We start from the raw sequence: 24,129 nt of genomic DNA on the forward strand, positions 1-24,129 counted from the left end.
CGGATCATCGTTGTTCCGCCATATCATACCATGATGCTGGGATAATCGTTAACTAGCTTGGCGTGGTTAGTTATTAATACTTGATAACTTAGGTGATTATTACTGGAGCTTTATTGTCAGTGATAAAGAACAGTGTTAGCAGCTACGGTGTCAAAATCAGCAATATAAACCATCACTGACTGCGTTAAGATAGGGCTGGATTAAAACCCGTACGCATAATCTAACTACTACGCATCGCGAACAGGGGTTTTTATACCTGGCCCATAACAAATTAGCAGATGATATGCTATTACGTAGCTAGGAATAGACGCGACTTCTGTAATTGCCGTCTGTTCACCGACATTTCAGCTTTCATCTTCAACCATCCTGTGTTCTTTCATCCATCATGGAAGGACATCAGCTTCCACAATATCATCGAAACAATCTATCTCCCGCCAAAATTGACAAAGAATCGCTGCAGACGATATTCAGGGAGCTACAAGCCGCAATTCGACATGGAGTCGACCTCCTCCAAAACAATGTCTCCCTACCAGACGACCCAAAGGAATATGGCAGCATATACAGTGGTACCGCAGGTACATGCGAGTTTTCATTCATCCATTCAATTGTACACGTCCAAAAAATAAAACCAAAACAAAAAAAAGCACAGAAAAGCTGAAATATTATGTAAACCCCAGGCGTCGCCCTCGCATTCATGAGGTTGCATTACCAAGCCAAATCTCTCGTTATGGACGATAGTGACCCCCCCATGCCGGATTTTCGCACCCTCGCTCGCGAAAGGGTTCTTCAAAAGGGACCGCCCATCCGGTTAGATGATAAACGTTTCTCGCCTCTAGGCACCCGCAAGTTCAGTGCTATATATGTGCGATGTTTGGAAAAATGCTTTTTCAATCGCAGAGGCGCGGGTGTTCATCTTCGTGCTAATGATATCGGTGATATCGCTGCGGTGGATATGCATGCCTCCCACGATGCGATCAGGTTTCCGCGGAAATTCCGAGATCCAGATGAACCGGAACCCCCAGGGGAGGAGGTTTTGTATGGGCGCGCGGGTTTACTATGGGGGCTTGAGAATCTGCAAGCACATCCGTTTGATGATGAGAATCAGTACTCTTTACGTTCGGTGTTCTCTCACACTCAGAGTCTGGTTGATGTCATTATACAGAATGGCAAGATTGGCGCGGAGGATGTTTGGGTAAAGAAGCATGGTGAAAAAGGTCCATTGCCGTTGACATGGACGCGGGATGATGGACGATGTAATCTCGGCGCGTGAGTTCTCTCCTTTCACTTGTAAAAGACGTAGCATGCTCGAATACTAATCAGTGTTTGGCTTGATGAAGCATCCACGGAGTCTGTAAGGATGCCCCCCTCGACGTTATGATATCTGCAGCTGACACGTGGGAAAAGGCGGAACATTGACGATCCTCCTACAATGCAAACCGTGGGAATTGGAATATGACGAAGAGGAGTCTCATTATCCGATTATAGCCGATACAATAACAGAACTATGCAAAATCTGCATCTCCAACAACGGCCACTTACCAACATCACTCCCTGTTCGTCCTTCGAATCGTGCCTCACCACTGGTCCAGATCTGCCATGGCGTCCCTGGTCTCATGCTTCTTCTCGCGACAGCTAAACAGTTCATTTCCGAGTATGAAAAGCCAGAATGGGACGAAGCCCTTCGGCTGGGCACCGACCGGGTCTGGGAAGAAGGCCTGCTATCCAAAGGCGGTGGTGTTTGTCACGGACATGCTGGTAATGCATGGCCGCTTCTCTTACTCCATGTTGTCTACGAATACAGCAACAAAAATGCGGGTCAACACTCAAAGTCTGAAGCTGAATCCAGTGCGGAACGTGGTGGCCGTGTTTCCCGCAGCGCCAGCAGAAAGCAGAACACTACTGGCGACTCCTATCTTGCCAAGGCTCTGGCAATGTTATTGTACGCGCGGAAGACGCAACCATTCAGCAACAGTGCTGAGGTGCGGCGCAACTTCCGCATGCCTGATCGTCCCTATAGCCTCTTTGAAGGCCTAGCGGGGACTGTGTGCGCTTGGGCGGATGCCTGCGCTATAATCCGGATGCGTTTGCGGAAGATGGAACTTGCGGAGCAGCTTGGACGTTCGTTGACTCCAGAGGACTTGAAGACCGATGAAGCCTTCAGGGAGCATTCACAGTGTTTTCTGGGAATGGTAGGGTTCGGAGGATTAGGCCTTACGGGAGGTCTCTGAGTAGATGGCAGGCAAGCTGATCTTTTTTTATTGAGTTTTCAATTTCTCTCTGATCGGTTACACTGCAGATAGTAGTCTTTCTCTCAAGTAACTCTACGACTTTGATACGAAATAGGAATAGCAGGTTATTTTTTTTGCTGTCTTTTGAGGAAGAATGAGATCGTTGACATGTAATGGGATATTTGTTTCAAGATAACTCGAAAACTAAACGATTATACCATACATCACGTAGTATATCTCTTGCCAAGTACCTTCTAATCCAACCAAGTTCCAATTCCAGTTCCATATCAGAGGACTCCATCGATAACCTAATCACCTCCAAAACGCCATGCTGAATGCTCAATCAATGCCGCAAACAAGAAGAAACGTCTTGACCGTGTCTCATGTCCAAAAAATTGCAGGATAGGTGATAAGTGTCTACACGACAGTAAAGCCGCCATGGTATATTGGCCGTTGACCGGGGATCTCCCTCTTGAATTCCACTCTCTTCGGCGTGTAGTTCGCGCGTGGCATCTCTGCGACAACTCTCCATCGTCGCCAGCACCTCTCCAGACGGTGATCGCGGTCTCCGCAGAAAGTGCAGCAGATCTGCTCCTTTCTCTGTTGGGCGGCTTTTCTCATGTCGGGTTGACTTCGGGCTCGGGACCGCGTCTTTCGTTCCTGTTCTTTGCGCATCTGCTGGACAACGAACTCGTTGATCTCTTCCTGGCTGGGTCTTTTGGTGTGACCTTTCAGTGGTTGCTGTTCCTTCCTGTCTTTGTGCATTTGCCCCGTGACAAATTCATTGATTTCATCTTGTGTCAGAGCGCGTGGCTTCGTCCAGTCCGGCGAGGACCGACCCTCACCGGTCTGCTCTGCCTTTTGCAGCATCGCTTTCTCGTACTTGATCGCCTGGCGGGAGAGTTCTTGAAAGGCCATCTGCTGAGCCGGGTCGGTGCTGTTTACCCGCTTGTCCCGCAGCATGGTCAATGCCCAGTCCTTCCACTCGGGCTGTGTTTCCAGCTTGGATAAGAATAAGACGTTGACTTCAAAGTCCTGGAGGGCGAAATAATCGTCGATATTCGTCAGCCCTTCTCGTAGCGCTTGGATAAGGGCAATGAATTCTGCGACGCTCTCGAAGGAGGAGAAGTCGAGGTTGAGAAACTCGCCAATATAGTGCATGAGGCGTATCTTTTTCTGAGAGGCCTCCATCTTTGCGACCGGATCACGACGGGGTGCAACTTGCTGAGCTGGATTGATTGCTTCTTTTTAGGGAGTAACAACGGGATTGAGACGATCGAGAAAAGAGAGAACAAGAGGATCTGGGAGGCAGGGAAACCAGGTACATTAAGAGAGTCGCAGCTGATGGTCAATTGGTTATCAGCCCAGTAGACGCTTTACGTCACTGCAGTAGTCGGCGCCACCAGATGGTTTTCCGTGTTGTTCGAGCAACTTGAGCCGGTCTTGATGCACGCCAATAACGCCCATTAATGCTGCGAGGATCTTCAAGACCCTGAACTGCAACAGAACCCCTTCTGGCTTCTCGTGGATTGCTTGGAGTTCGCTGGGTGGTGGTCTGATCGTCGGTGGTAGAGAGCTGTTTGTTTACACTGAATTAACTACTTGTACGGAGTAGCTAGGTAACTATCCACTGCGATCAGAAGTATCATATGCCACTGCAGATATGGAAGAAGCTTAAATCCCACCACATGGCGCATGAAAGATCTGTCATATATGCATTATCACGCCTTATTGTCCGTAAGCAGTGTTGATTGATCCCCTTGATTGGGGGAGTCCGATTCTCAACCGTGCTATCCCTTCCGGTGGCTGGTGCGGGCGCGGATAATAATGAACCCAATCATGCAAGGGAAAGCGAAAGATTTGGAAAACCATTCTTTCGTGGAGATAATACTCCGGACAGTAATACTTCTCGAAATCATTCCATGTATTTGCAGCCATGTGCACGGATCCACGGCACGGCTATCCCCATTTGCCTCAGGCTCACAGGGCTGAGGGGTTTCCTGACATGAAATCACTGCTGGAGCAGATCGACGCTCTATCTAATGCGTACTCAGCCGCAACGAGTTGGGTCACGCTCTTGGGGGCCAGATTGCCCGCACACAACCAGTGACACTAATGGTAGTTACTTCAGCCATGTTCTGTCCACAGCTCGATCTCGAGACTATCATTACCTGCCTGACCTGGGCTACTATGCTCGAAGCTTCAAGGCATACACCAGGCTGAGAGTATGTGTCTCGCTGAGAGGTTCTAGCAACATATAATTCGGAAAGTGAGATCCTCACAAACACGAAAATGATAATTGAAACAATACCTCCGTCATACGAACATGCCACCACCAGAGATGCCTGGTCCATCGTTGCTCGTTATATACCTTCCAGTGATCTCTGCGCTGTCGCGCTCGTCTGCAGGAGATGGCACGAGCTATTCATGCCGTTTCTCTGGGGAGACCCAGCCTCCCATTTTGGGACGGAAAATGATGCGGTCTATGGTGAGATCCATGCTAACTAAGGAAAAGAATGGAAAACTGATCTCGCGGAGTCGCTCTCACCCGCTTTCGAAGAACCCTGAAACGAGCACGGCTCAGCGTCAGGATGCTGACCCATACTCTCCATCTGCCTCCCGCTCTTTCGGAGATCTACGATGGCCCCCGTCCGGAGTGGCTCAAGGAGGTCCTAGATTATCTCCCGTGTCTCCAATCTCTGATAGTGTCGGAGCTGCCTTTCTTTGACCATAATGCCATGGTTGCTTTGAAGCAGAATTCCCACAGTGGGCAGACCGGCAGGCATGATTCTCTGCGGACGTACAACCTCCGCCTGTTGAAGGCAGAGCGAGAGCCCAATACAACCTCCGTTGGAATTGCAGAAGCCTTATTACGGTTTCCCGCCCTGGTCTACCTCGACCTGTCTTATACCACCTCTGCAAGGGACAGAACAGTCCTCTCTACATTATCCCTGTTGGAAGATCTCCAGGTGCTCAAGTTGCGGGGCATAGGTCTCAAGGACAGCGACGCAGAGTTTCTGGCGAATGCCATCGGCAGTCGCGTACGGTTTCTGGATATTCGGAACAACCTACTCACTGATATGGCCATCAGGTCGTTGATGCAGGCTTGCTTAGGATCTCCAGCAATATCTTCGACTGAGACGCAAACAGATCCAGGAATCCAAGGACAACAGCCCACCAGCCATTCGGCGTTGAGCCCTTATAGCACCTATATACTCAACCGTGCTGATTTGGATGAGCTGATCTTAAGTCAGTTAACGCGTCCTCTGACAGGGAGGTCCCTCGTCGAGAGCTTACCACACGTCGGGGTGACCCACCTCTTCATATCTGATAATCAGATAACCCTCGAAGGAGTTGCAAGTCTGATAGCTTCCAAGAAACTGCATGTGCTTGATGTTGGAACAGTGGATACAGCCGAATCTATCAGAAAGCGCCAGCAGATCAGGGGGGCCACGGATCCCTCTAGTTTCCCTGGCGCTGAGAAATTGATTCCTGTATTAGGGAGATACGGAGAGGAAACACTGACTTATCTTCGTGCTCATCATGCGATAGTGACGGCAGATGCTCCGGTCAAGGATGTGGCACCTCTCAGTGCTTTGTTACCAGAACTTCCGGGCGAGACAACGAGTCCGGATCAGAGACATGCGGTAGAGCTTCCTTCAACGCATGAGATATTCGAACTGCCTGCCGACACTGAGTTCCGGGTTGAGCTAGAGGACACGTCGATCAGGCCTATTGCTGAGTCCTACGCTGAACCAAAACGGGACAGTATTCGGAAGCCCTATGAAGACGAGCCATTAGGTCAAGTGAGACGGGGCTCTGTTTTTGCACCAGAAGTGGTCAATGATGATGTATTCGACGATGAAGATGCCCTTTTGGGCGCCACAGGAGCAGGCTCCCACGAGAGTTCTACAAGCTCTCTTGATCCGCGAAGCCGGAAGATCCAAGAACTGATTTCAAAAAGACCGAAAAATAATGGCGTTCCTCGACGGGGCAGCGCAGCTTATACCTTCCCCTATCTTCATCCTTCTCATATACCTCACATTGATACATTGGTCCTGACCGACGTCCCGTCAACTGTGCCCGCAAATTCCCCAATACTAGCTTCCTTGATTCGTTTCATAACCGCTTGCTCAGATGAGGCATTGTTGGCCATTCTTCAATCAAAATCCGATTATTCTCTCCCTCCGGGTCGAGCTCGACTTACTGCTGAGAAGCAGCAAGCGAGGAGTCTCTTCGCGCTTCGACGGCTAGTACTTGAGATTGCTCCTGACCACAAAAAGAACCGCCAAAAGCCAAATTCCTGGAAACCACTTGATACAAGACTTAACTCAACCACAGGAGACCGAGATTCAGAGCAACTTTGGTCCGCAGCCGTGGACGATTTCAGCTTCTTCGAAGGTGAATGCGGTATTCCTGACAATGACCAGGGAAAATACTTCCCCATGGCAATTTTGAATCAAAAAGTCAGTCTTACTCCTGAAGACGACGACTCGATCCGCTCTGCACATTCGGGACTCGGCTCTCCTCGATCAGCAACGGGTCTAACCCCCAGTCCAAGCACCCACTCTTGGGGAGCGTCACCGTCGAACAATGATGAGCGCCATTCTAGATACGCAGGCAGCGAGATAGAGCGACAGCAGTATCCCAAAGAGCTCCAAATCGATCTCGTCGCTGCACTAGCAGCCTTCCGGCGATCGAAGAAAGCAGAATACGAGGCACTTCTCAGGGCACATCGAGAACAAAGGCACGTTTCTGGAGACGCATCGTCTCTCCTGTCGCCTCGTTTTACAATGTCCTCCTTGTCTGGATATCCGTCTCCATCGCTGCCTCCAACCCCGACGACCCCCACGTGGCCAGTTCGGCCTATCCCACTTTCTGTGGAGGGACACTGGAAGGGTGAAGTGAAGATCGTGAGGAATGCGGAGCCTCGGGGCAGAAGTGGCGTTGTGGATATGTACGGTAATTACTTCGAGAAGGGGTATCTATACCCTTAAAAGGAAAATAAGAGTAGCATGAATGCCAACATCTACAGTTTGCTTAAGATACTTACGGTCTAATGGCCATTTCACTCCATAGAGGTGAATATGGGGGTTTACAGATGAAAAATGCAAGTGAGAGACCGCAAGTAATCCGTGTCGTATGTCTGGCATAATTCTGGCTTAAAAGGTACATTTTACCCGCGCCTTAGTCAAAAGAAAGAAAACCCATCCGCAGAGGAATTCTCGCAGTTCATGACGCGGAATTTCTCCATTTTTCCCCCCTGGTCTCCGTTCTTCCTGATGTAATTTTTTGTGCTTAATTGGACAAATTTTTTCCTTTTTGTCTTGCCATGTCCTAGCCATCATTACCGACACAAAAAAAGAAAAGGGAAAAGGAGCAGTCTCCATATTCCTTCCCCTTTCTCCTCAGGGCTCCATTGACAACCGACGTTTTCCATGTTATCCCGCAGCTGTCCCTTCGCCCAGAAGGAAACACCGAAACCCACGCAGATCAAGCAAGGAAGGAAGAGAGAAAAGAGAGAAGTAGTTAAACTACTCCCTTACAGAGCCTTGGTGGCCTGCTGGGGGGTGATCTTCTTGCCATCCTTGTTGTAGCGAATGCGGGGGGGAGGGGCACGGTTGCGACGACCCTCTCGGGAACGGACGCTGTTAGGAGAAATTATCCGTCAGTAAATCCATTGATTCCACATTGAACGATACCGGCTCGGAGATAAAAGAATCTCCTGGTTCGAGACGGGGAGGTTTTTCCTGATGGAGCGGTTTCGAGGGGTCATCCATACCGAACAATCTTGCCGTGGATAGCGCAGGAGACACAGTACTGCAGCTTCAGGTACATCTTGGGGACGGCGTAGTCGGCGAAGACGGAGGCGTCAGAGATATCACCTGTGATTCGAAACTCGGATTAGTCCAATATTCTCGCCCGATCGATCTTCCATTCCGCCTTTTTTGTTCATTCTGCGTTCAATTCGAAGAATCCTCGAGAATCTGTGTGGTCCGACTGGGAAGACGTACGGATAGCAGCGGACTCAACCATGTTGCGGATGGTGAATCTCTTGATCGCCTTGTCCTTGGGGGTGCATCGCGAGCAGTTGGAGCAGCGGATGGGCTTGACGTGGCCGCGGCCCTTCTTGTTACGTCCGCTGTGAAGAGAGAAAAAGAGCTCGTCAGCTTGTCATCCTTCCATTGGAATTCCCAAGGAATATTTCGACTTCCGGAGAGAAGTTCAATGTCCTTTTCATCAAATTGCCATCGAGCAACGGAAACGACATTTGAATGCGCCGGACCAGATTGTTGGAAGGGGGAAATCGCTTACTTCGACGCCCTCTTCTTGACCATTTTGACGGATTTCTGTGCGACACGTCAGACGGGAAAAGAAGTGTCTGGGGGGAGGTTGTCGCGTACTTGGCTTGTCGGTTGTGGTTGTCGATGGCACTCGGGGCTCTCGTGATGTGATTCTATCGATGTGTGGGCGGAAGCCCTAGACCCTTAAGCGAGGCCCCGGTCACGGGATGGCACATTTGCGCCTGAGGCAGCTACAGCGTGGATCTAAGGCATCCAAGGCAGCATTTGCCAAGCCTCCGGTGGCCAGTTAAAAAGTAAGGAAACAAACAACCTGTAAGCCCCGCGGGTTTGTCTATCTACAGTGTTGTTTACAGGTCCGGATGGTCGGATGTACTCATGGTCAAGATCAACAAACAGCCTCAGGCCATATATCGGGTTACTCATGTTGACGAGCCACTACTAGGTGTCTTCTATGGCATTATTTCCTTATCTACGTTATCAATTGCCATGATGCTATCTTCTTGACCGCTAGAATTTTGGAATCCGGATTTTGATCCCACGATTGTTCTCATCCGGAATCTTCTCGCTCACTGCATGTCGTTTCTATCTAGAAGAAGACTCAAATCGACAGTTTGCATGCTTCAGAGCTACCATCCTCGACATTGCTATGAGAGTGAATTATTGTCCCACTAGTTCGGACAACGATGTGATGACTTATCATAGCGAGAACGTGCATTGGCCTTTGACTACTTAATTGGCTCTCAACAGTCAACTTGCATTTAGCTACTGTCCAACTCGCTTAACGGTAGCCAGAAGACGTACAAATCTACCCATCAGAAATCTAGTGATTGCGTTTTTCTCCTCGGGATTTAGCAAGACTGTTGGGGCATTTGTATCCAAGCCATAGCCGTGCACATTCTCTGTTATGATATGTTGACTTGAAATAGGCCACAACGTCCGGTTTCTCTTTGGTTACATGTGGAAGAGTATACTGGTCTCCCAGATTTTAAGTGTTGGTCTTGATAACTGAAATACTTTCTGTGGTTGTATGTAGATGGATTTTCGATGAGTTAGCCATTCCATAGCGTAACTACATATACAATCATCGTGAGGAAAGGTTTCCGGACAACATGAGTGAGACCCTGACCTTTACTACATATATATGATAATGCCTGACAAGCTATATCCACTTTGAACGCGTATCCTCGGTAATATCAAGAGAAAAACGTGTTATCTTGTAGAATATCAGATAACCTAATGATCACCCTCATGCCTCCCGGCTAGGATCAACTGGGTATAGTCAGGCTAAGGCTCCTGAAGAGTAGCACACACCGCCATATGACCACGACTTCTTTTTTTCTCGCTCTCAAAACCCCCCATCCACACACAGGACTCTCTTGCACTTCCAGTGTTCATTTCCAGGCGAGTCGACGGCATCACGTGGGACGCGCCCGGCTGGGTTTAGACTGGTCAGCACCGCCGGAAAGACCTCCTTTAGCCTCCGTTCCACCCAGGGTTCCGGCTCCCAGGGACTTGTTTATTCTCCCGCCGCGAGAGAGAACGACGTCCCCCATCTCCCAGACCGGCGTTCCAGATTCCCAGATACCCCTGTTCGCACGGTCCTGCGCTTTGTTGCTTTCTGCGTGTCCTCTTTCCAGCACGTCGAGTCTGCTTCTGATCCACCATGTCTACCACTGGAGGAACGTTTCGGGGTACGCCCAATAGAACCATCGGTAGAGGCAGGATGCCGGACTTCGATCAAAGCCCAGGGGGATCTCACATCCCCCGGCCCAAAGTAGAGGGCCAGTCGTCGCACTCGCATGCGCCCAGTGACGTTGGAGGATCGACAATTAGTGCTGCGAGCAGACAGAGGCAGAACCAGTCGAAGCGTGATGAGGTATAATCAATCCCACATCGTCTCCGATGGCCCGACCGAGATATCCATATCTCGCTTGTCCGCTATCATCAGCTAATCGTGAGGGTCACCATCAGGCTATCAGAAAGAAGATGGAAGCCGATTTGAATAAGAAGAGGCACCAACCGGCGAAAGCACGACACACCCGCAAGGCTCCTCCGGGTACCGTCCTGGCCCTGAAGCCCAGCCAGGCTCTACAGATTAAGCCCAGCACCACCGTCGCGGAAGCCGCTCAGTTGATGGCCGCGAAGAGAGAGGACTGCGTTCTGGTGACGGACGACGATGATCGGATTGCGGGTATTTTCACCGCCAAAGATCTGGCTTTCCGCGTGGTTGGAGCCGGTCTCAGGGCTCGCGATGTGACGATTTCGGAGATTATGACCAGAAACCCTCTCTGTGCGAGAACTGATACCAGTGCTACGGATGCGCTGGATCTCATGGTCCGTAAGGGCTTCCGTCATCTACCGGTTATGGACGAAAACCAGGACATCTCGGGTATCTTGGATATCACCAAGTGCTTCTACGATGCTATGGAGAAGCTGGAGCGTGCTTACAGCTCTTCCCGGAAGCTGTATGATGCTCTGGAGGGTGTCCAGTCCGAACTCGGCTCCAGCCAGCCTCAGCAGATCATTCAGTATGTGGAGGCTCTCCGACAGAAGATGTCTGGACCGACTTTGGAATCGGTTTTGGATGGTCTTCCCCCCACGACTGTCTCTGTGCGGACTTCCGTCAAGGACGCTGCTGCCCTGATGAAGGAGCACCACACCACGGCGCTTCTGGTTCAGGATCAGGGCTCCATCACTGGTATCTTCACCAGCAAAGATGTCGTTCTGCGTGTTATTGCTCCCGGTCTTGATCCGTCAACCTGCAGCGTCGTGCGCGTCATGACGCCTCACCCTGATTTTGCCCCGACCGATATGAGCATTCAGGCGGCTCTTCGTAAGATGCACGGTCAGTATAGGTTAGTACTCTAGGTTTGGGATAAGATGCTGATTGTGAGCAGATGGCCACTACCTCAACCTGCCGGTCATGAACGAGGCCGGTGAGATTGTTGGCATGGTCGACGTGCTGAAGTTGACCTATGCAACTCTCGAGCAGGTTTGTGCTTCCGGTGTAATCTATGCTAGCTGTGGTGACTAATCTTATTCTCTTAGATCAACACCATCTCTACGAACGATGATGAAGGTCCAGCCTGGAACAAGTTCTGGCTGTCTATGGACCATGAGTCTGATTCTATGGTGTCTGGAGGCAACAGCCATCACCCTCACACAGCTCACCGGTCTGTAATTAGCCCTGACCCCTCAAGGCCTGGTTATGACAGGGAGAACAGCGTTCTTCCGAACGACTCTGCTTCGCATCACGGTGATGAACACTCTGAACTGCTGGTTGATCACCAACTTCACGAAGAACATGCGTTCCCATTCAAGTTCAAGGCGCCCAGTGGACGTGTCCATCGGGTGAACATCCTGCCTTCTGCGGGCCTGGCCGAGCTGGTTGCTCATGTGACTACCAAGCTGGGTTCCGAGGTCGAGGCCATTGGAGGACCGCCTAGTTGTGAGGAAGGTAAGCTCAGCAACACCGGGTATGCACTCAGCTACCTTGATAACGAGGGCGATACGGTCTCCATCACAACGGACCAGGATCTCGCGGATGCCGTCCTGCTTGCCCGGCAATCTGGCCGCGACAAGGTCGATCTCTTCGTGCACGATCCCACGCAGCCCCCCATCCCCGCCACGGTCGAACCTCACCCGCTGCCCGTGAAGCTGCCCAGCCCGCTCGAGGAGAAGAGCGCTGTGGACGATGAGCAAGTGACGGAGGAACCCGTCAGGGCGACTAAGGAGCCCGTTCCCGCCTTCAACCGCCAGACACCCGAAGAGCAGCTCGTCGCTGGTGTGCCGAACGAGCTTCTCCTGCCGGGTGCTATTGTGACTTTAGCGGCCGTCATTCTGGGTGTCTTCATTCTGAGCCGTCCCAGCAGGTAATAGACGATCGCGCTCTTCAGCTTCTGCAGTAGTGTGCCAACCATCTCGTGGTGGTCTCTCGAACAACCCATTGTATCTTCGTCTTTGCCTGTTGTGGGCAGTGTTTATTTGTATTCGTTGTGTTTTGTTATTGCGTACTAATACCTCTTTCGTTTTTATTAACTAACTACCTACTTACTGTATTGGATGACCCCCTCCTCTTCGTCTTCCTGCTCGTCCTCTGTCCCGAGAACTGTTTGCGCATTGATATCTTGTAGCTAGCTAGGGTGTACCACATAGTAGGACTTTTGACATTAAGACTGTGTCCTATTACTGAACCATATCTCTGGTTATGATCATGATTGTAGTTCTCTATAATACATAATAAATTATATTGATGAAGGCGGTGGAGCTTCCCGTCGCACGTTGGGCCTGATCGGGTTTAGCGGTCCGGTTGGCGTCGTGTGTTCCCGAGCGAAAGAAAGATGCTTGACTCTGGGAATTTTTGGTTTTGGCTTCACATCCCACTTTCCACGGTCTCGCGGTCAGTCTGCGATTCAAACAGCCTCTCTCCGCGAGTCCAGGCCAAGCTGCTGTTACGGCGGCGGTGCGGAGTCTGCGTCTGAGCTGCGTCTTTCACTGAAATCGACCCTAACTCTGTTTGGCGTCTCCCTAAGAGATATTCAATCGGCCAGTGTCCACCCCACCGAAAACAAAACCCCCGCTCGGGTGTCAAAGGCGACTCGCGTCTTCCGGTCTCTTGAACGCGAGCCTTTTCGCATTATATAGGATCTCCTTGAGTCAGAGCAGTCAAAATGTCGCTGCTTCCTCCCGAGGTCCACACAGCGCTGTCCCAGCTGCTGCGCGCACTGACGACCCCCGACAATACCGTGCGATCCCAGGCGGAAGAGCAGCTGAACGGCGAATGGATTCAAAACCGCCCGGATGTTCTCCTGATGGGTTTGGCTGAACAGATCGAAGGAGCAGAGGATCAAGTGGTAAGTGGACGAAAACACCTCTCTGTCGTCCGTGATATACCGTTGCCTAATCATCGAGTGCGGAACTGTTAGACGCGTTCCTTTGCGGCCGTGCTGTTTAGAAGAATATCGACAAAGACGAGCAAAGATCCCAGAACCAATGAATCCAAGGAGCTCTTTTCCACCCTTACAGATGAGCAGCGAATCGCTATCAGAACGAAGCTAGTAGCCTGCTTGAGCCGCGAGTCTGTGTCGGACGTGCGAAACAAGATCGGTGATGCTATCGCTGAGGTTGCCAGGCAGTATACTGATAACGGTATGTTTGGGACAGAAGGATACATATATTAGTGCTCTTTTATCTGACGACTACTTCTTCAGGTGAGCAATGGCCCGAACTGCTGGGTGTATTGTTCCAGGCCAGCCAGTCTCCCGAGGCAGGTGTGCGGGAAGCAGCCTTCCGAATTTTTGCTACGACCCCGGGCATTATCGAGAAGCAGCATGAGGAGACCGTTGTTGGTGTTTTCGCCAAGGGTTTGAGAGATGACAACATCGCCGTATGTGGTTTGAAAATCTGAAAATCTTTTTTACGACAACTCCTGCTGACCCCGTTGCAGGTTCGCATTGCGGCCGTGGAGGCTTTTGCTGCTTTCTTCCGTTCCATATCCAAGAAGTCTCACTCGAAGTTCTTCTCTCTGATTCCCGATATCTTGAACATCCTCCCTCCCTTGAAGGAGTCCGACGAGAGCGAGGAGCTTTCTCGTGCGTTTGTCTCTCTGATTGAACTGGCTGAGATTGCACCAAAGATGTTCAAGCCTCTCTTCAACAACCTCGTCAAGTTCAGTATCAGCGTCATTGGCGATAAAGAGCTCAGTGACCAGGTCAGACAAAACGCTCTGGAGTTAATGGTGACGTTTGCGGAATACGCCCCCAACACCTGCAAGAAGGACCCCATTTTCGCCCAGGAGATGGTTACTCAGTGTCTGAGCCTCATGACCGACCTTGGAATTGATGACGAGGATGCTGAGGAGTGGAACGCTTCTGAAGACGTGAGTCCCAACTATCCCAGTATCTGTACATGCGATCAACAGTATTAACTCCAGCTCCAGCTTGATCTTGAGGAAAGTGACTTGAACCACGTTGCCGGAGAGCAGGCCATGGATCGTTTGGCCAACAAGCTTGGTGGTCAGGTCATCCTTCCTGCAACTTTCGCCTGGGTTCCCCGGATGATGTCGTCCTCTGCCTGGCGCGATAGACATGCGGCCCTCATGGCCATCTCGGCTATCTCTGAGGGTTGCCGGGACCTCATGATTGGCGAGCTCGACCAGGTGTTGGCCCTCGTAGTCCCAGCCCTGCAAGATCCCCATCCTCGTGTGAGATATGCGGGATGTAACGCACTGGGTCAGATGAGCACTGACTTTGCCGGCACAATGCAAGAGAAATACCACGCGGTCGTCCTCAACAACATCATTCCTGTTCTCAACTCGGCCGAACCGAGGGTGCAGGCTCATGCTGCTGCTGCCCTAGTCAACTTCTGCGAAGAGGCGGAGAGGGGCATCCTTGAGCCCTACCTGGCAGAGCTTCTCAGACACCTCCTTCAGCTTCTTCGCAGTCCTAAGCGATTCGTCCAGGAACAGGCTCTCTCGACCATTGCCACCATCGCCGACTCTGCGGAGACGGCATTCTCCCAGTACTATGACACTTTGATGCCATTGCTGTTCAACGTCCTGAAGGAGGAACAGTCGAAGGAGTACCGCTTGCTGCGTGCAAAGGCCATGGAGTGCGCTACCCTCATTGCTTTGGCCGTTGGAAAGGAGAAGATGGGACAGGATGCTCTCAACCTTGTGCAGCTCCTTGGTAACATCCAGCAGAACATCACGGAGCCTGACGACCCCCAGTCACAGTACCTTCTCCACTGCTGGGGCCGCATGTGCCGTGTCCTGGGCCAGGACTTCATTCCATACTTGCCACACGTTATGCCGCCTCTTTTGACGGTTGCTGCGGCCAAGGCTGATATTCAGCTCCTTGATGATGAAGATCAGATCGATCAGGTCGAGCAGGATGAAGGATGGGAGCTGGTTCCCCTCAAGGGCAAGGTTATTGGAATCAAGACCAGTGCTCTTGAGGATAAAAACACTGCCATCGAGCTTATCACCATCTATGCCCAGATCCTTGAGGCTGCCTTCGAGCCTTATGTCCTTGAGACCATGGAGAAGATCGCTATCCCCGGTCTGGCTTTCTTCTTCCATGATCCGGTCCGTGTCTCATCGGCCAAGCTTATCCCTCAGCTTCTTAACTCGTACAAGAAAGCTCACGGTGTTCAGTCACCCGGTTTCGCACAGATGTGGAACAAGGTCGCCGAGAAGATCATTGAAGTGCTGAGCGCTGAGCCTACCATTGACACTCTGGCAGAAATGTACCAGTGCTTCTACGAGTCCGTGGAGGTCGCAGGAAAGAACAGTCTCACCCCTGACCACATGCAGGCCTTCATCCAGTCGTCCAAGTCCACACTCGAAGACTACCAGCAGCGTGTTAAGCTACGTCTCGATGAGAAGGCTGACCAAGAGGATGGCGAGGAGGAGAATCTTGACTACGAATACGCCGTCGAGGACGACCAGAACCTCCTTAGTGACATGAACAAGGCTTTCCACACTATCTTCAAGAACCAGGGTCCTTCGTTCCTGCCAGCCTGGCAACAACTACTTCCATTTTACGATGCGTTCATCACCAGTCAGGACCCGACTCAGCGCCAGTGGGCCATCTGTATCATGGATGATGTGCTTGAGTTCTGTGGCGAGCAGTCATGGAACTACAAGGACCACATTCTGCAGCCTCTTGCGAACGGTCTACGGGACGAGAACGCTGCCAACAGACAGGCTGCGGCTTACGGTGTCGGTATTGCTGCGCAGAAGGGTGGTCTTCCGTGGAGCGATTTCGTGGCAGCCTGCATCCCTACCCTTATCCAGGTGTGCCAGCATCCTCACTCCAGGACGGAGGAGCACGTGTTTGCTACGGAGAATGCTTCAGCCAGTATTGCCAAGATCCTCCACTACAACGCTTCCAAGGTCCAGAACCCGCAAGAGGTTGTTGCTACCTGGATCAACACTCTGCCCATCACATTTGACGAGGAGGCTGCGCCATATGCGTACTCGTTCCTAGCTCAGCTCATTGATCAGTAAGTCGTCTCTCCCATGCATTTCATCATGTTGTTTACTAACATCCCTATCAGACAAAGCCCTGCTGTTCTCTCGAATGCCGACAAGGTCTTCGGTTATATAGTGCAAGCGCTGGACGCGGAGACTCTCCAGGGCGCCACTGCTGCCCGCGTTGCCGCCTCGGCCAAGCAGCTCGTGGCCGCTACTGGCCTTAACGCAGAGCAGATCCTCGCTAGTGTAAACCCAGATAACCAGGTGGCGGTGCGGAGCTATTTCCAATAGAAATAAGGAGAAGAGGACGAAGAAAAGAAACGTGTTTCGGCGTGTGATGTATTTGACATGACCTTTTGTTCTATCTCCCCATGTGTGCGAGTCTGGCGAGGTGCTCTCTTTTTATTCCAAGGCCCCTTTTTGACCTGGAACACTTTGTTGATCGATGGTATAAATCTTCGCGCTAGTTTGGCCTATTTTTTACATTTTATCTACCTATGACCCTTTGATATCTCTGCCAATGTCAGATTCATTAAATCATGTGCCCTTTCCCGACCCTATGACCTGACGTTACCTGGACCTGGATCTGGACCCTGAATCTGATCTGGACTGGACTGAACTCAACTGGCCCTGAGCCCCCGCCTATGATCCCCATGATGCATCTGTGATAGCTTTCTCCTACTATCTCTTACTAGGTTCTATATCTCAAAAAGAAAAAAAAAGTTCGATCTAAATGAAGCTCCCGCTCTAAGAGTACGTTGGCGTATGGTTTTTGTTTCCTCCCATTCCGATCATGGTTGGGTTAGATGGGTAAGTAGATAACTAGAGGGAAGATTGAATAAAGAATCCATACTATCGGGAGTAGGTCGACTTTCAATCCTGAATTTCACCCTGGAAGGGTTTTTATATATTTTGCTGGTCGCGTTCCGTCGTATTTATATATAGTCTCAAGACCGATGCATCCATAGTCGAAAGGTATGCGAAGTGAAAAGTAGGTGGAATTAACTTGATTCTATTCATTTGCATATTATTATATTATATCATATATATACATATGTCACTGTGCCCTGTTCGTTATCCATATCCTGGTATATACAGTCCATCCAATACTATACAAGACATCGAGTAAATGGAAACCAAATCAAAAGGATATAAATGACTTTAAACTTTTCCCCGCTTGCTCCTTTTCGCCTTTCCGTTTGGTCGTTATTGAATGATATAGCAGAGGATCGTGGGGAGAATATACTGTACAAGAGGGGGTAGGAGGAGGGTGGATTGAGGATTTCGAGAGACATGGTATTTAGCAATGTCCCTTTAGGTTGAGTGGAGAAGAGGAAGATTGTCAAGTCGTGTCATCATTGCGGGTTGTTTTGGATCCCGCCATTGTCTGAGAGCTCGAGGGGGTCGACAACGTCCGGATCGTGTGTCGCCTGTTGCGTCGTAGACGGAGCAGTAGCACTGAAATGGGGACTGTTTTCATTGTTCGCATCTGCTATGTTATTGTCGTTGAGTCTGTCCAGGGTCCCACCAACATCGGACAGCTCCAACCGGTCAGCAACTGCGGGATCATATGTTTCTTGTTCCAATGTATCCTTGACCTTAGGACGAGGGCTGGTTCTTCCGGTGGAATTGGAGCCCGTGATCGTGCCGGTATTCTCGCTGCTGCCATTCAAAATCCCGCCAACGTCAGACAGTTGTAATTGGTCCGCTGTGGCTACATCATATGTTGACTGATTCGAATTGGCTGCATCGTAGTTACTGCCATTGCCCTCCCTGAGGATATCTTTGAGGTCACGTAGTTCTGAGCCTTCTGCCGGTATCTCGTCGACTGTTGAGAGAGGTGAACGTAGGTCACTGTCATGAGAGGACTCTGTCTCGCCTGATTCTCCATTTTTCTGGTAACTACTGCCACCTAAAATGCCTCCAACATCGTTCAATTCGAGCCCAGCAACCTCATCTTCTTCAAAGGTAGGGCCGGGCTCTCCGTCAACGTGGGCGCTATCTGGATCTTTATCGCTGTCCTCATACTGAATGGTATACTCCCTTGTGCGCCAGATGCAAACAGGCCCAACGGACGGGATATGTGTGAGAGGCGGTCCTGTATACTCGTTCTCGTGGTAATCGTTATTGATACTGGCCCTTTCCGATATACCACCACTTTCGGGACGTGGGGTGCAAACCATCGAGGCAGGGACAGACGGTGGAAGAGGGCCACCGGCAGAGATCGTGGTTTTGCCTGTATTCTGGTTCTGAAGGGTCGGTATAACAGAGTTCCGATCAAAAACGCTTCTGTTAGAGGAGCGAGTGCGGGAGTGGGATAGAGCAGAACCAAATCGAAAACTGCGGGGACTCGTACGGGGTCCATGTGAGGACATGCTGTGGCTCTTCCAGTGTTTCCTTTTCTTCAGCGGCGACCGCCTTGATAGTTGTGCAAGGCTAATGCTATTGCTTCTGCCGCGGTTTTGTGTATTCCGTCTGGTTGGGCTGCGTAACCAACCCGTGAAAGGTCTCGCTGAGTGTTCCTGGTTGCTACCCACCGACGAGGGAGAGGTCAACGCAGACTCGTTATTGCGTGAGGTACGGCTGCCCAGATGGATGCTGGAGTAAGTTCCCGATAGATGGGTCGCATGCGGATCCCAGGCAAACTTGAATCTAGCAAGAGTTGAGCGTCTGCGTCTCCTCTCGGGAGCTTCAAATCTTGCTCGAGCGCTCTCTTCATCATAGTAACTCGCAAAATCAGAACCTCTCTCGGATGTACCTCTACTGCTGGAATACTTCCGCTGTAGTAAGATGACTAGAGGCCGGACTTTAGGAATAGACGCCGCGATCATGACCACATTGTTCTCTAGCCTGGAAGAAGAAAGGTATTAGAAAGGCCATCCGATGGCAAGGGAAGAGAAACTTGTCAACTCACGTGTACCATATTACGAAAGGAACAGTATCATCTACAGATGAATCGACGGTTAGACACCGAACAAAAACAAAACAATAAAAACCAATTGGAGGCCTAGCACGTACATGTGAAATCCACGGTGCTTTCTAATCTTTTAAGCTCGACGGTCTTGACAATCGAGGCAACCATTGCACTAAGCGGATTAATTAATAATTAATTCAAGATGTCAGAGTCAGACGGAATCATTCAACTCACATCAAACTTAATCCCATTAGCACAGCCAGGACAACCTTGGTCCACTTGCGAACGTTGAGATGCAGCACGACAGTCATGCCGATCACTGTGAGGACCAAATCTGACAATGTGTTTATCGCTGTACAACAATTAGCCTATCCATTCTTCCTGTAGCGTCGTTGATTGAGCCACGACGTACCCCCTTGAGCGAACCCGATGTCTGGTTGCACATTTACTGAGACGCAATAGCCGGGCACAGATGGGTCCCACACCCTTGAAGTGGGATGGCACTGGGCAAAAAGGATGATGAAAGCCAGGAAGTTCAGAACGACCTGCAGTGAAATGAGGATCCAGAGCATGATGCGGCGAACAGTCGTCAACAGCCACAGCACTGACAGCAGGAACAGCGCATATGAGATGCGGCCCAATGTGGGCGAGATGATTCCCCATGCAGCACCAATGTACTCATATCTGACCACCTGAACTCTATCCTGAAAACTCAGATAATTGGAATGCTGCCCCAGACCCCTGTGGACAGAATATGTGAGTAGTCCATTGCCTATTACTTGAGAGATCTCCACAGACCGTTAGTTATGGCCTTTCCCAAGGGGAACGTGTGAATCTGATCCAGGACACTTACCCAGGCTAGGATCATGAAATAGTCATCCGTCGCAGTCTTACGTTGGATTCTGATCTGGGCATAGAAACGCAGCATTAAGACAACGGTCGTCACACTGAGATACGTCCAGATGGTCACCAGGACCGCGGTTCCAAGATCAGATGGCTTGTCCTGACCATGAGGGACTGGCGACCGGACTGTGTATGTCATCTCCAGGGATCCTCAAAGGGTGTTTCTGGACGGACTCGACGAGCGACCAAGAAGGACGCTCGTCTCATGCTGTCTATATAATGCTCGATCAGGCGAAGGTTTTCACAGGTACGACAGAGCGTGCCAAGATCGGGTCCCAGGAAAATGTCAGGTCCCAGAAAACAAAAGAGACCCCAGAAAATGAGCTGGGAGCCCAACGTTTGAAGATCGAAAGAGTGCAGGGACGTTCGCCACGGTCTACAGTGACAAACTGTAAGGGTGACAAGGGACGCCACTCCGGCAAGAGTCGAGATTGATGTCGCGAACGTAATATGTCAGATCCCACTGCCAAGACCTTCTTGAACCGCCTTTTCCCTCTCAATTGGGATTTATAATGACTAGCAGAAACCGGAGGATGGTCCGATGCGAGATGGAGGTTGGAATGCTGGAGACCACATCGAGAACAGCGGGTGGTGCGCCAATGGGGGGTACCACAGGACACCAGAAGAACGAATCGAGAAAATCAAGGGCGGATGATGCGTTCCATGGATACAGAGGAGATCGAGAAGCAGAGAAATCCGCTGGATCTGATATAATCTGATATACACGAGATTGCAGAAGTCAGAAAACGGCGAGACTTCAGTCATGATGTATGCTCTTGCACCGCCAGCCAATCAGCAGCCATCGGCGGCTGCCGAACAGTCCGTTTCAGGAAATCCCCCGTTTTTCGCATGCCGAGGTTGATATCAAGAACTGAAAAAGAAGAATATTTTTTACATTTCCACGGGAAAAGAAGATGATCAGGAACCAGCTGTCTTGGAGACTGTCGGTCTTTCCCGGTAAATGGTCAAGGTTATGAACAATGACTCTGTTGTTTCGGGGCTTTCCAAATAAATCTACCACGGTAACTAACCGGGATGCCTACTCTATGAACATCCGAGGCTGAGATGATACTCTTAAGTATGTATCGAATTGGTTGAATGTCTTGTTACTACTGTACATAATATAATTCTCTATATCACGGCAGAACAGGAGACATCACGCGACATAAGTTACCTAAGGTAGGTACTTGATCTCCTCTCATCCTAGTTAACTAGTTAACTACTTAGTTACTTACCATAGAAATGATGTAATCGGGTAGTTTGAAGTTGTTTCGAACCTACCTAACCTGGGCAAAACAGTAGCCGCGTTATATGGTATCTTCCTTATAATTTCACTTGCATCTGCGTGGAGTTGTTGGATCTTCGAACTATGTATGAATGAATGTATAAAAAGGCATATTAATTCCATCGGACTTAAAGCCGACGGCCCGACCCCGCCGAACTTGCATGAGGGGGCAGTTAATATTTATTTCCAATAACCAGCAATAACAAACAGTTAGAAGAGGTTATATACGAAAAGAATTCTCATTCCAATTCAATTGTCTCTCCTATTTACCCCCAATCCCATCTCAACCAATTGAAAGAAAGAGTAAAGGAAAGCGTCGCTCTCACCATGCCATCAACCCCTCCATCCGGCTTCCAACCCCGCAACATCCTCCTGTTCGGCGCAACTGGCAACATCGGCAAGTTCATCCTGGACGCTATCGTCAACGCACGAGATGATTTCTCGCGTGTCGTCGTTTTCACATCCCCAGCCTCTGCGCAAAGCAAGGCTTCTTTCTTCAATGATCTGAAGACGAATCGACGCGTCGAAGTCATCACAGGCGATATCACGAACGAGAAGGACGTCACGGAAGCATACAAGGGCATTGACACCGTCATTTCCGCATTAGGTCGTACTGTGATCGAGGCTCAGATCCCATTGATCCGTCTGGCAGATCAGGCTAGCGATGTGAAATGGTTTCTGCCGTCGGAATATGGAACTGATATCAAGTACTCGCCGGCGTCGGCGTCGGAGAAGCCGCATCAGGGCAAGTTGAAGGTGCGCGCATTTCTGGAGAACGAGACGAAGGATCTGGCATATACATATGTCGTGACGGGGCCGTATCCGGAAATGTATATCAAGGGTTTCCCCATGGGTAGGGAAGTTGGGGGTTGGGACGTGAAGGGGAAGAAGGCGACATTGTTGGGTGAGAAGGGACTCGATCCAGTTAGTTTTACGACCATGAAGGAGTGAGTTATCCCTTTCGTATACAATCCCTGTTTCCCCCCTCTATTTCTGCAATTAACGACAGTCGACGCTCATGACTTTCTCCCAGCGTCGGAACTCTCGTCCTAGCAACCCTCCGGCATCCCTCTGCCTCCTTCAACCGCGCTCTCAAAGTAAACTCCTTTACGACCACCCCGGCTGCCATTCAGGCCGAGTTCGAAAAGCAGACAGGCGGTCAGCCATGGACCGATGTACAGTACACACCTCTGCCTAGACTGCGCGAGCTCGAGCAGCAGGCTTGGGCCCAGGGCAGCCCGTCCGCGGCCGGTTGCACCCTGCGTCGTATCTGGACAGAGGGTGGCACGCTTTATGAGAAGAGGGATAACGACGTGATTGGAAACCCGAAGTTGACTACGCTGGAAGAGCTGGTCAAGGACATCGTGAGCTCGCAGGGGGCCAAATTGTAGTACAAACAAACCGGAGACACGTATGACAGTGCATGTAATTAACCATTTGGAACAATATATATATTCTTCTAGTTATTACATCCATGAGCTTATACCGCAAATAGTTAAATCTCGTTCTATCCACTATACAAGTCAAGTTGTCACATTTCAGGAGTCAATATAGACCACATCTTCCCCCGATCTACTCATGAGCACACAGGCAAAATGGATCACGCCTGCGGCCCTACAACCATCTCCAAAATCTCGAATACCTGCTCTTTCTCCTTCAATGGCACCGGATTCGTCACACAACACCGATCTTTAAGACTATTCACCGCCAGCTGATCCAGCTTATCTCGACCGACTCCAACATCCGCCAACGATCTCGGCAAGCCCAACTCGCGGATAATAGCATCGAGCACATCACCCAGATCAGCATTTGCCACATCAACCTGACGCGTCTCCAGGACCTCAGATACGATGGGGTCCGAGGTCAGGAAGCCCAGGACGCGCTGTTGTGAGTCATTATTAGCGTTCTTAGAAGCGTTATATTTGCATACTGCCGGAAGGAGAATGCAGCTTGTTTCGCCATGGCCGACGCCAAGGGGACCGAGCTAGGATGCAAATATCAGCATCTACTAGATACTCTTGAGATTCTCACATATAGGAATATTCCTATACTTTATCTAGAACCATACCTGATGCCCAAGTGCCTATGAGTGTATTTATTTAGTATATATCGAATAGGTTTAACAAAAACAGAAAAAAGAAAAAGGAATAAATGTAGAATAGACTATTGGCACGATATTAACATTTATTATTATATTACATACAAGTGCCACAAACTTCGCCCCGTCCGTCAAGCTTCCCGCTCCCAAAGTAACAAGGAGATCCGCATTGACAGCGCGTGCATCCGTGGCGATCCCTTTCTGTCATGGTTTTGTCTGTATTTAATTTAGAAACTCATTGGATGGTGTTTTGGGGATGAGGGAAGTTCAATAGTAATGATGTATGGGGAAGAAGACGACCAACGACATATCTAATGCGGGGTTAGCATAAGTATTGAGAATTATTATTCGTCCACTTCTATAAGTATAGAATGGATATCTAAGCCCCTGATATTGCCCACTAGTTAAGCATTCATAGTAC

The 24,129-nt window shown here is 50.1% G+C and overlaps 9 protein-coding genes across 9 annotated transcripts; 5 read left to right on the plus strand and 4 right to left on the minus strand.

Moving 5' to 3' along the window:
* Nucleotides 1–141: 141 nt before the first annotated feature.
* Nucleotides 142–2,437, plus strand: C8Q69DRAFT_455861 (lanthionine synthetase C family protein). The gene is made up of 4 exons (XM_028629797.1): nucleotides 142–575; nucleotides 678–1,266; nucleotides 1,338–1,351; nucleotides 1,405–2,437. Exons 1-4 carry the CDS (start codon nucleotides 386–388, stop codon nucleotides 2,226–2,228), a joined length of 1,617 nt encoding a protein of 538 aa, XP_028487185.1. The 5' UTR covers nucleotides 142–385; the 3' UTR covers nucleotides 2,229–2,437.
* On the minus strand, nucleotides 2,437–3,646 carry C8Q69DRAFT_139944 (hypothetical protein). Its single transcript, XM_028625417.1, has one exon. It carries the CDS (start codon nucleotides 3,417–3,419, stop codon nucleotides 2,646–2,648), a length of 774 nt encoding a protein of 257 aa, XP_028487186.1. The 5' UTR covers nucleotides 3,420–3,646; the 3' UTR covers nucleotides 2,437–2,645.
* A 783-nt stretch (nucleotides 3,647–4,429) lies between these two features.
* On the plus strand, nucleotides 4,430–7,331 carry C8Q69DRAFT_140133 (leucine rich repeat domain protein). The gene is made up of 2 exons (XM_028625418.1): nucleotides 4,430–4,716; nucleotides 4,767–7,331. The coding sequence occupies exons 1-2, from the start codon at nucleotides 4,521–4,523 to the stop codon at nucleotides 7,223–7,225; spliced, it is 2,655 nt and encodes an 884-aa protein (XP_028487187.1). The 5' UTR covers nucleotides 4,430–4,520; the 3' UTR covers nucleotides 7,226–7,331.
* Nucleotides 7,332–7,770: 439 nt separating this feature from the next.
* On the minus strand, nucleotides 7,771–8,566 carry C8Q69DRAFT_485044 (40S ribosomal protein S26E; the record flags this gene model as incomplete). Its single annotated transcript, XM_028631806.1, has 4 exons — nucleotides 7,771–7,876; nucleotides 8,011–8,113; nucleotides 8,243–8,370; nucleotides 8,544–8,566. 4 exons carry the CDS (start codon nucleotides 8,564–8,566, stop codon nucleotides 7,771–7,773), a joined length of 360 nt encoding a protein of 119 aa, XP_028487188.1.
* A 1,324-nt stretch (nucleotides 8,567–9,890) lies between these two features.
* On the plus strand, nucleotides 9,891–12,728 carry C8Q69DRAFT_455878 (CBS and PB1 domain protein). Its single transcript, XM_028629798.1, has 4 exons — nucleotides 9,891–10,409; nucleotides 10,505–11,378; nucleotides 11,431–11,525; nucleotides 11,582–12,728. The coding sequence occupies exons 1-4, from the start codon at nucleotides 10,197–10,199 to the stop codon at nucleotides 12,407–12,409; spliced, it is 2,010 nt and encodes a 669-aa protein (XP_028487189.1). The 5' UTR covers nucleotides 9,891–10,196; the 3' UTR covers nucleotides 12,410–12,728.
* A 189-nt stretch (nucleotides 12,729–12,917) lies between these two features.
* C8Q69DRAFT_495890 (putative importin beta-3 subunit) lies at nucleotides 12,918–17,242 on the plus strand. The gene is made up of 6 exons (XM_028632244.1): nucleotides 12,918–13,386; nucleotides 13,459–13,681; nucleotides 13,744–13,919; nucleotides 13,980–14,411; nucleotides 14,472–16,537; nucleotides 16,592–17,242. The coding sequence occupies exons 1-6, from the start codon at nucleotides 13,204–13,206 to the stop codon at nucleotides 16,797–16,799; spliced, it is 3,288 nt and encodes a 1,095-aa protein (XP_028487190.1). The 5' UTR covers nucleotides 12,918–13,203; the 3' UTR covers nucleotides 16,800–17,242.
* A 521-nt stretch (nucleotides 17,243–17,763) lies between these two features.
* C8Q69DRAFT_140190 (hypothetical protein) lies at nucleotides 17,764–20,652 on the minus strand. The gene is made up of 6 exons (XM_028625419.1): nucleotides 20,276–20,652; nucleotides 19,835–20,210; nucleotides 19,657–19,774; nucleotides 19,527–19,594; nucleotides 19,423–19,453; nucleotides 17,764–19,358 (listed from the first exon to the last, which is right to left on the minus strand). The coding sequence occupies exons 1-6, from the start codon at nucleotides 20,462–20,464 to the stop codon at nucleotides 17,864–17,866; spliced, it is 2,277 nt and encodes a 758-aa protein (XP_028487191.1). The 5' UTR covers nucleotides 20,465–20,652; the 3' UTR covers nucleotides 17,764–17,863.
* Nucleotides 20,653–21,937: 1,285 nt separating this feature from the next.
* C8Q69DRAFT_441735 (isoflavone reductase family protein) lies at nucleotides 21,938–23,001 on the plus strand (the record flags this gene model as incomplete). Its single annotated transcript, XM_028628774.1, has 2 exons — nucleotides 21,938–22,557; nucleotides 22,644–23,001. The coding sequence occupies 2 exons, from the start codon at nucleotides 21,938–21,940 to the stop codon at nucleotides 22,999–23,001; spliced, it is 978 nt and encodes a 325-aa protein (XP_028487192.1).
* Nucleotides 23,002–23,058: 57 nt separating this feature from the next.
* On the minus strand, nucleotides 23,059–24,027 carry C8Q69DRAFT_140239 (iron-containing alcohol dehydrogenase-domain containing protein). Its single transcript, XM_028625420.1, has 3 exons — nucleotides 23,814–24,027; nucleotides 23,662–23,693; nucleotides 23,059–23,594 (listed from the first exon to the last, which is right to left on the minus strand). The coding sequence occupies exons 1-3, from the start codon at nucleotides 23,914–23,916 to the stop codon at nucleotides 23,211–23,213; spliced, it is 519 nt and encodes a 172-aa protein (XP_028487193.1). The 5' UTR covers nucleotides 23,917–24,027; the 3' UTR covers nucleotides 23,059–23,210.
* Nucleotides 24,028–24,129: the final 102 nt, after the last annotated feature.

The sequence above is a fragment of the Paecilomyces variotii genome, assembly GCF_004022145.1.
Source record: "Paecilomyces variotii strain CBS 101075 chromosome Unknown C8Q69scaffold_2, whole genome shotgun sequence".
Lineage (NCBI taxonomy): Eukaryota > Fungi > Ascomycota > Eurotiomycetes > Eurotiales > Thermoascaceae > Paecilomyces > Paecilomyces variotii.

Excerpts from the sequence above, each read along its gene's own strand:
- C8Q69DRAFT_455861 (XM_028629797.1), top strand. The coding sequence starts at position 386 with ATGGAAGGACATCAGCTTCCACAATATCATCGAAACAATCTATCTCCC. Across the intron at positions 576-677 it reads CATATACAGTGGTACCGCAG|GCGTCGCCCTCGCATTCATG; the intron begins GTACATGCGAGT and ends TGTAAACCCCAG.
- C8Q69DRAFT_140133 (XM_028625418.1), top strand. The coding sequence starts at position 4,521 with ATGATAATTGAAACAATACCTCCGTCATACGAACATGCCACCACCAGA. Across the intron at positions 4,717-4,766 it reads GGAAAATGATGCGGTCTATG|TCGCTCTCACCCGCTTTCGA; the intron begins GTGAGATCCATG and ends GATCTCGCGGAG.
- C8Q69DRAFT_495890 (XM_028632244.1), top strand. The coding sequence starts at position 13,204 with ATGTCGCTGCTTCCTCCCGAGGTCCACACAGCGCTGTCCCAGCTGCTG. Across the intron at positions 13,920-13,979 it reads TGAGAGATGACAACATCGCC|GTTCGCATTGCGGCCGTGGA; the intron begins GTATGTGGTTTG and ends ACCCCGTTGCAG. Across the intron at positions 16,538-16,591 it reads CTAGCTCAGCTCATTGATCA|ACAAAGCCCTGCTGTTCTCT; the intron begins GTAAGTCGTCTC and ends CATCCCTATCAG.
- C8Q69DRAFT_139944 (XM_028625417.1), bottom strand. The coding sequence starts at position 3,419 with ATGGAGGCCTCTCAGAAAAAGATACGCCTCATGCACTATATTGGCGAG.
- C8Q69DRAFT_140190 (XM_028625419.1), bottom strand. The coding sequence starts at position 20,464 with ATGACATACACAGTCCGGTCGCCAGTCCCTCATGGTCAGGACAAGCCA. Across the intron at positions 19,775-19,834 it reads CATCGGGTTCGCTCAAGGGG|CGATAAACACATTGTCAGAT; the intron begins GTACGTCGTGGC and ends ATTGTTGTACAG. Across the intron at positions 19,359-19,422 it reads CCTTTCGTAATATGGTACAC|GCTAGAGAACAATGTGGTCA; the intron begins GTGAGTTGACAA and ends TTCTTCTTCCAG.
- C8Q69DRAFT_455878 (XM_028629798.1), top strand. The coding sequence starts at position 10,197 with ATGTCTACCACTGGAGGAACGTTTCGGGGTACGCCCAATAGAACCATC. Across the intron at positions 11,379-11,430 it reads GGCTCTTCGTAAGATGCACG|ATGGCCACTACCTCAACCTG; the intron begins GTCAGTATAGGT and ends GATTGTGAGCAG. Across the intron at positions 11,526-11,581 it reads CCTATGCAACTCTCGAGCAG|ATCAACACCATCTCTACGAA; the intron begins GTTTGTGCTTCC and ends TTATTCTCTTAG.
- C8Q69DRAFT_140239 (XM_028625420.1), bottom strand. The coding sequence starts at position 23,916 with ATGACAGAAAGGGATCGCCACGGATGCACGCGCTGTCAATGCGGATCT. Across the intron at positions 23,694-23,813 it reads GGGCGAAGTTTGTGGCACTT|GCACTTGGGCATCAGGTATG; the intron begins GTATGTAATATA and ends ATACACTCATAG. Across the intron at positions 23,595-23,661 it reads CAGGTATGGTTCTAGATAAA|CTCGGTCCCCTTGGCGTCGG; the intron begins GTATAGGAATAT and ends TTTGCATCCTAG.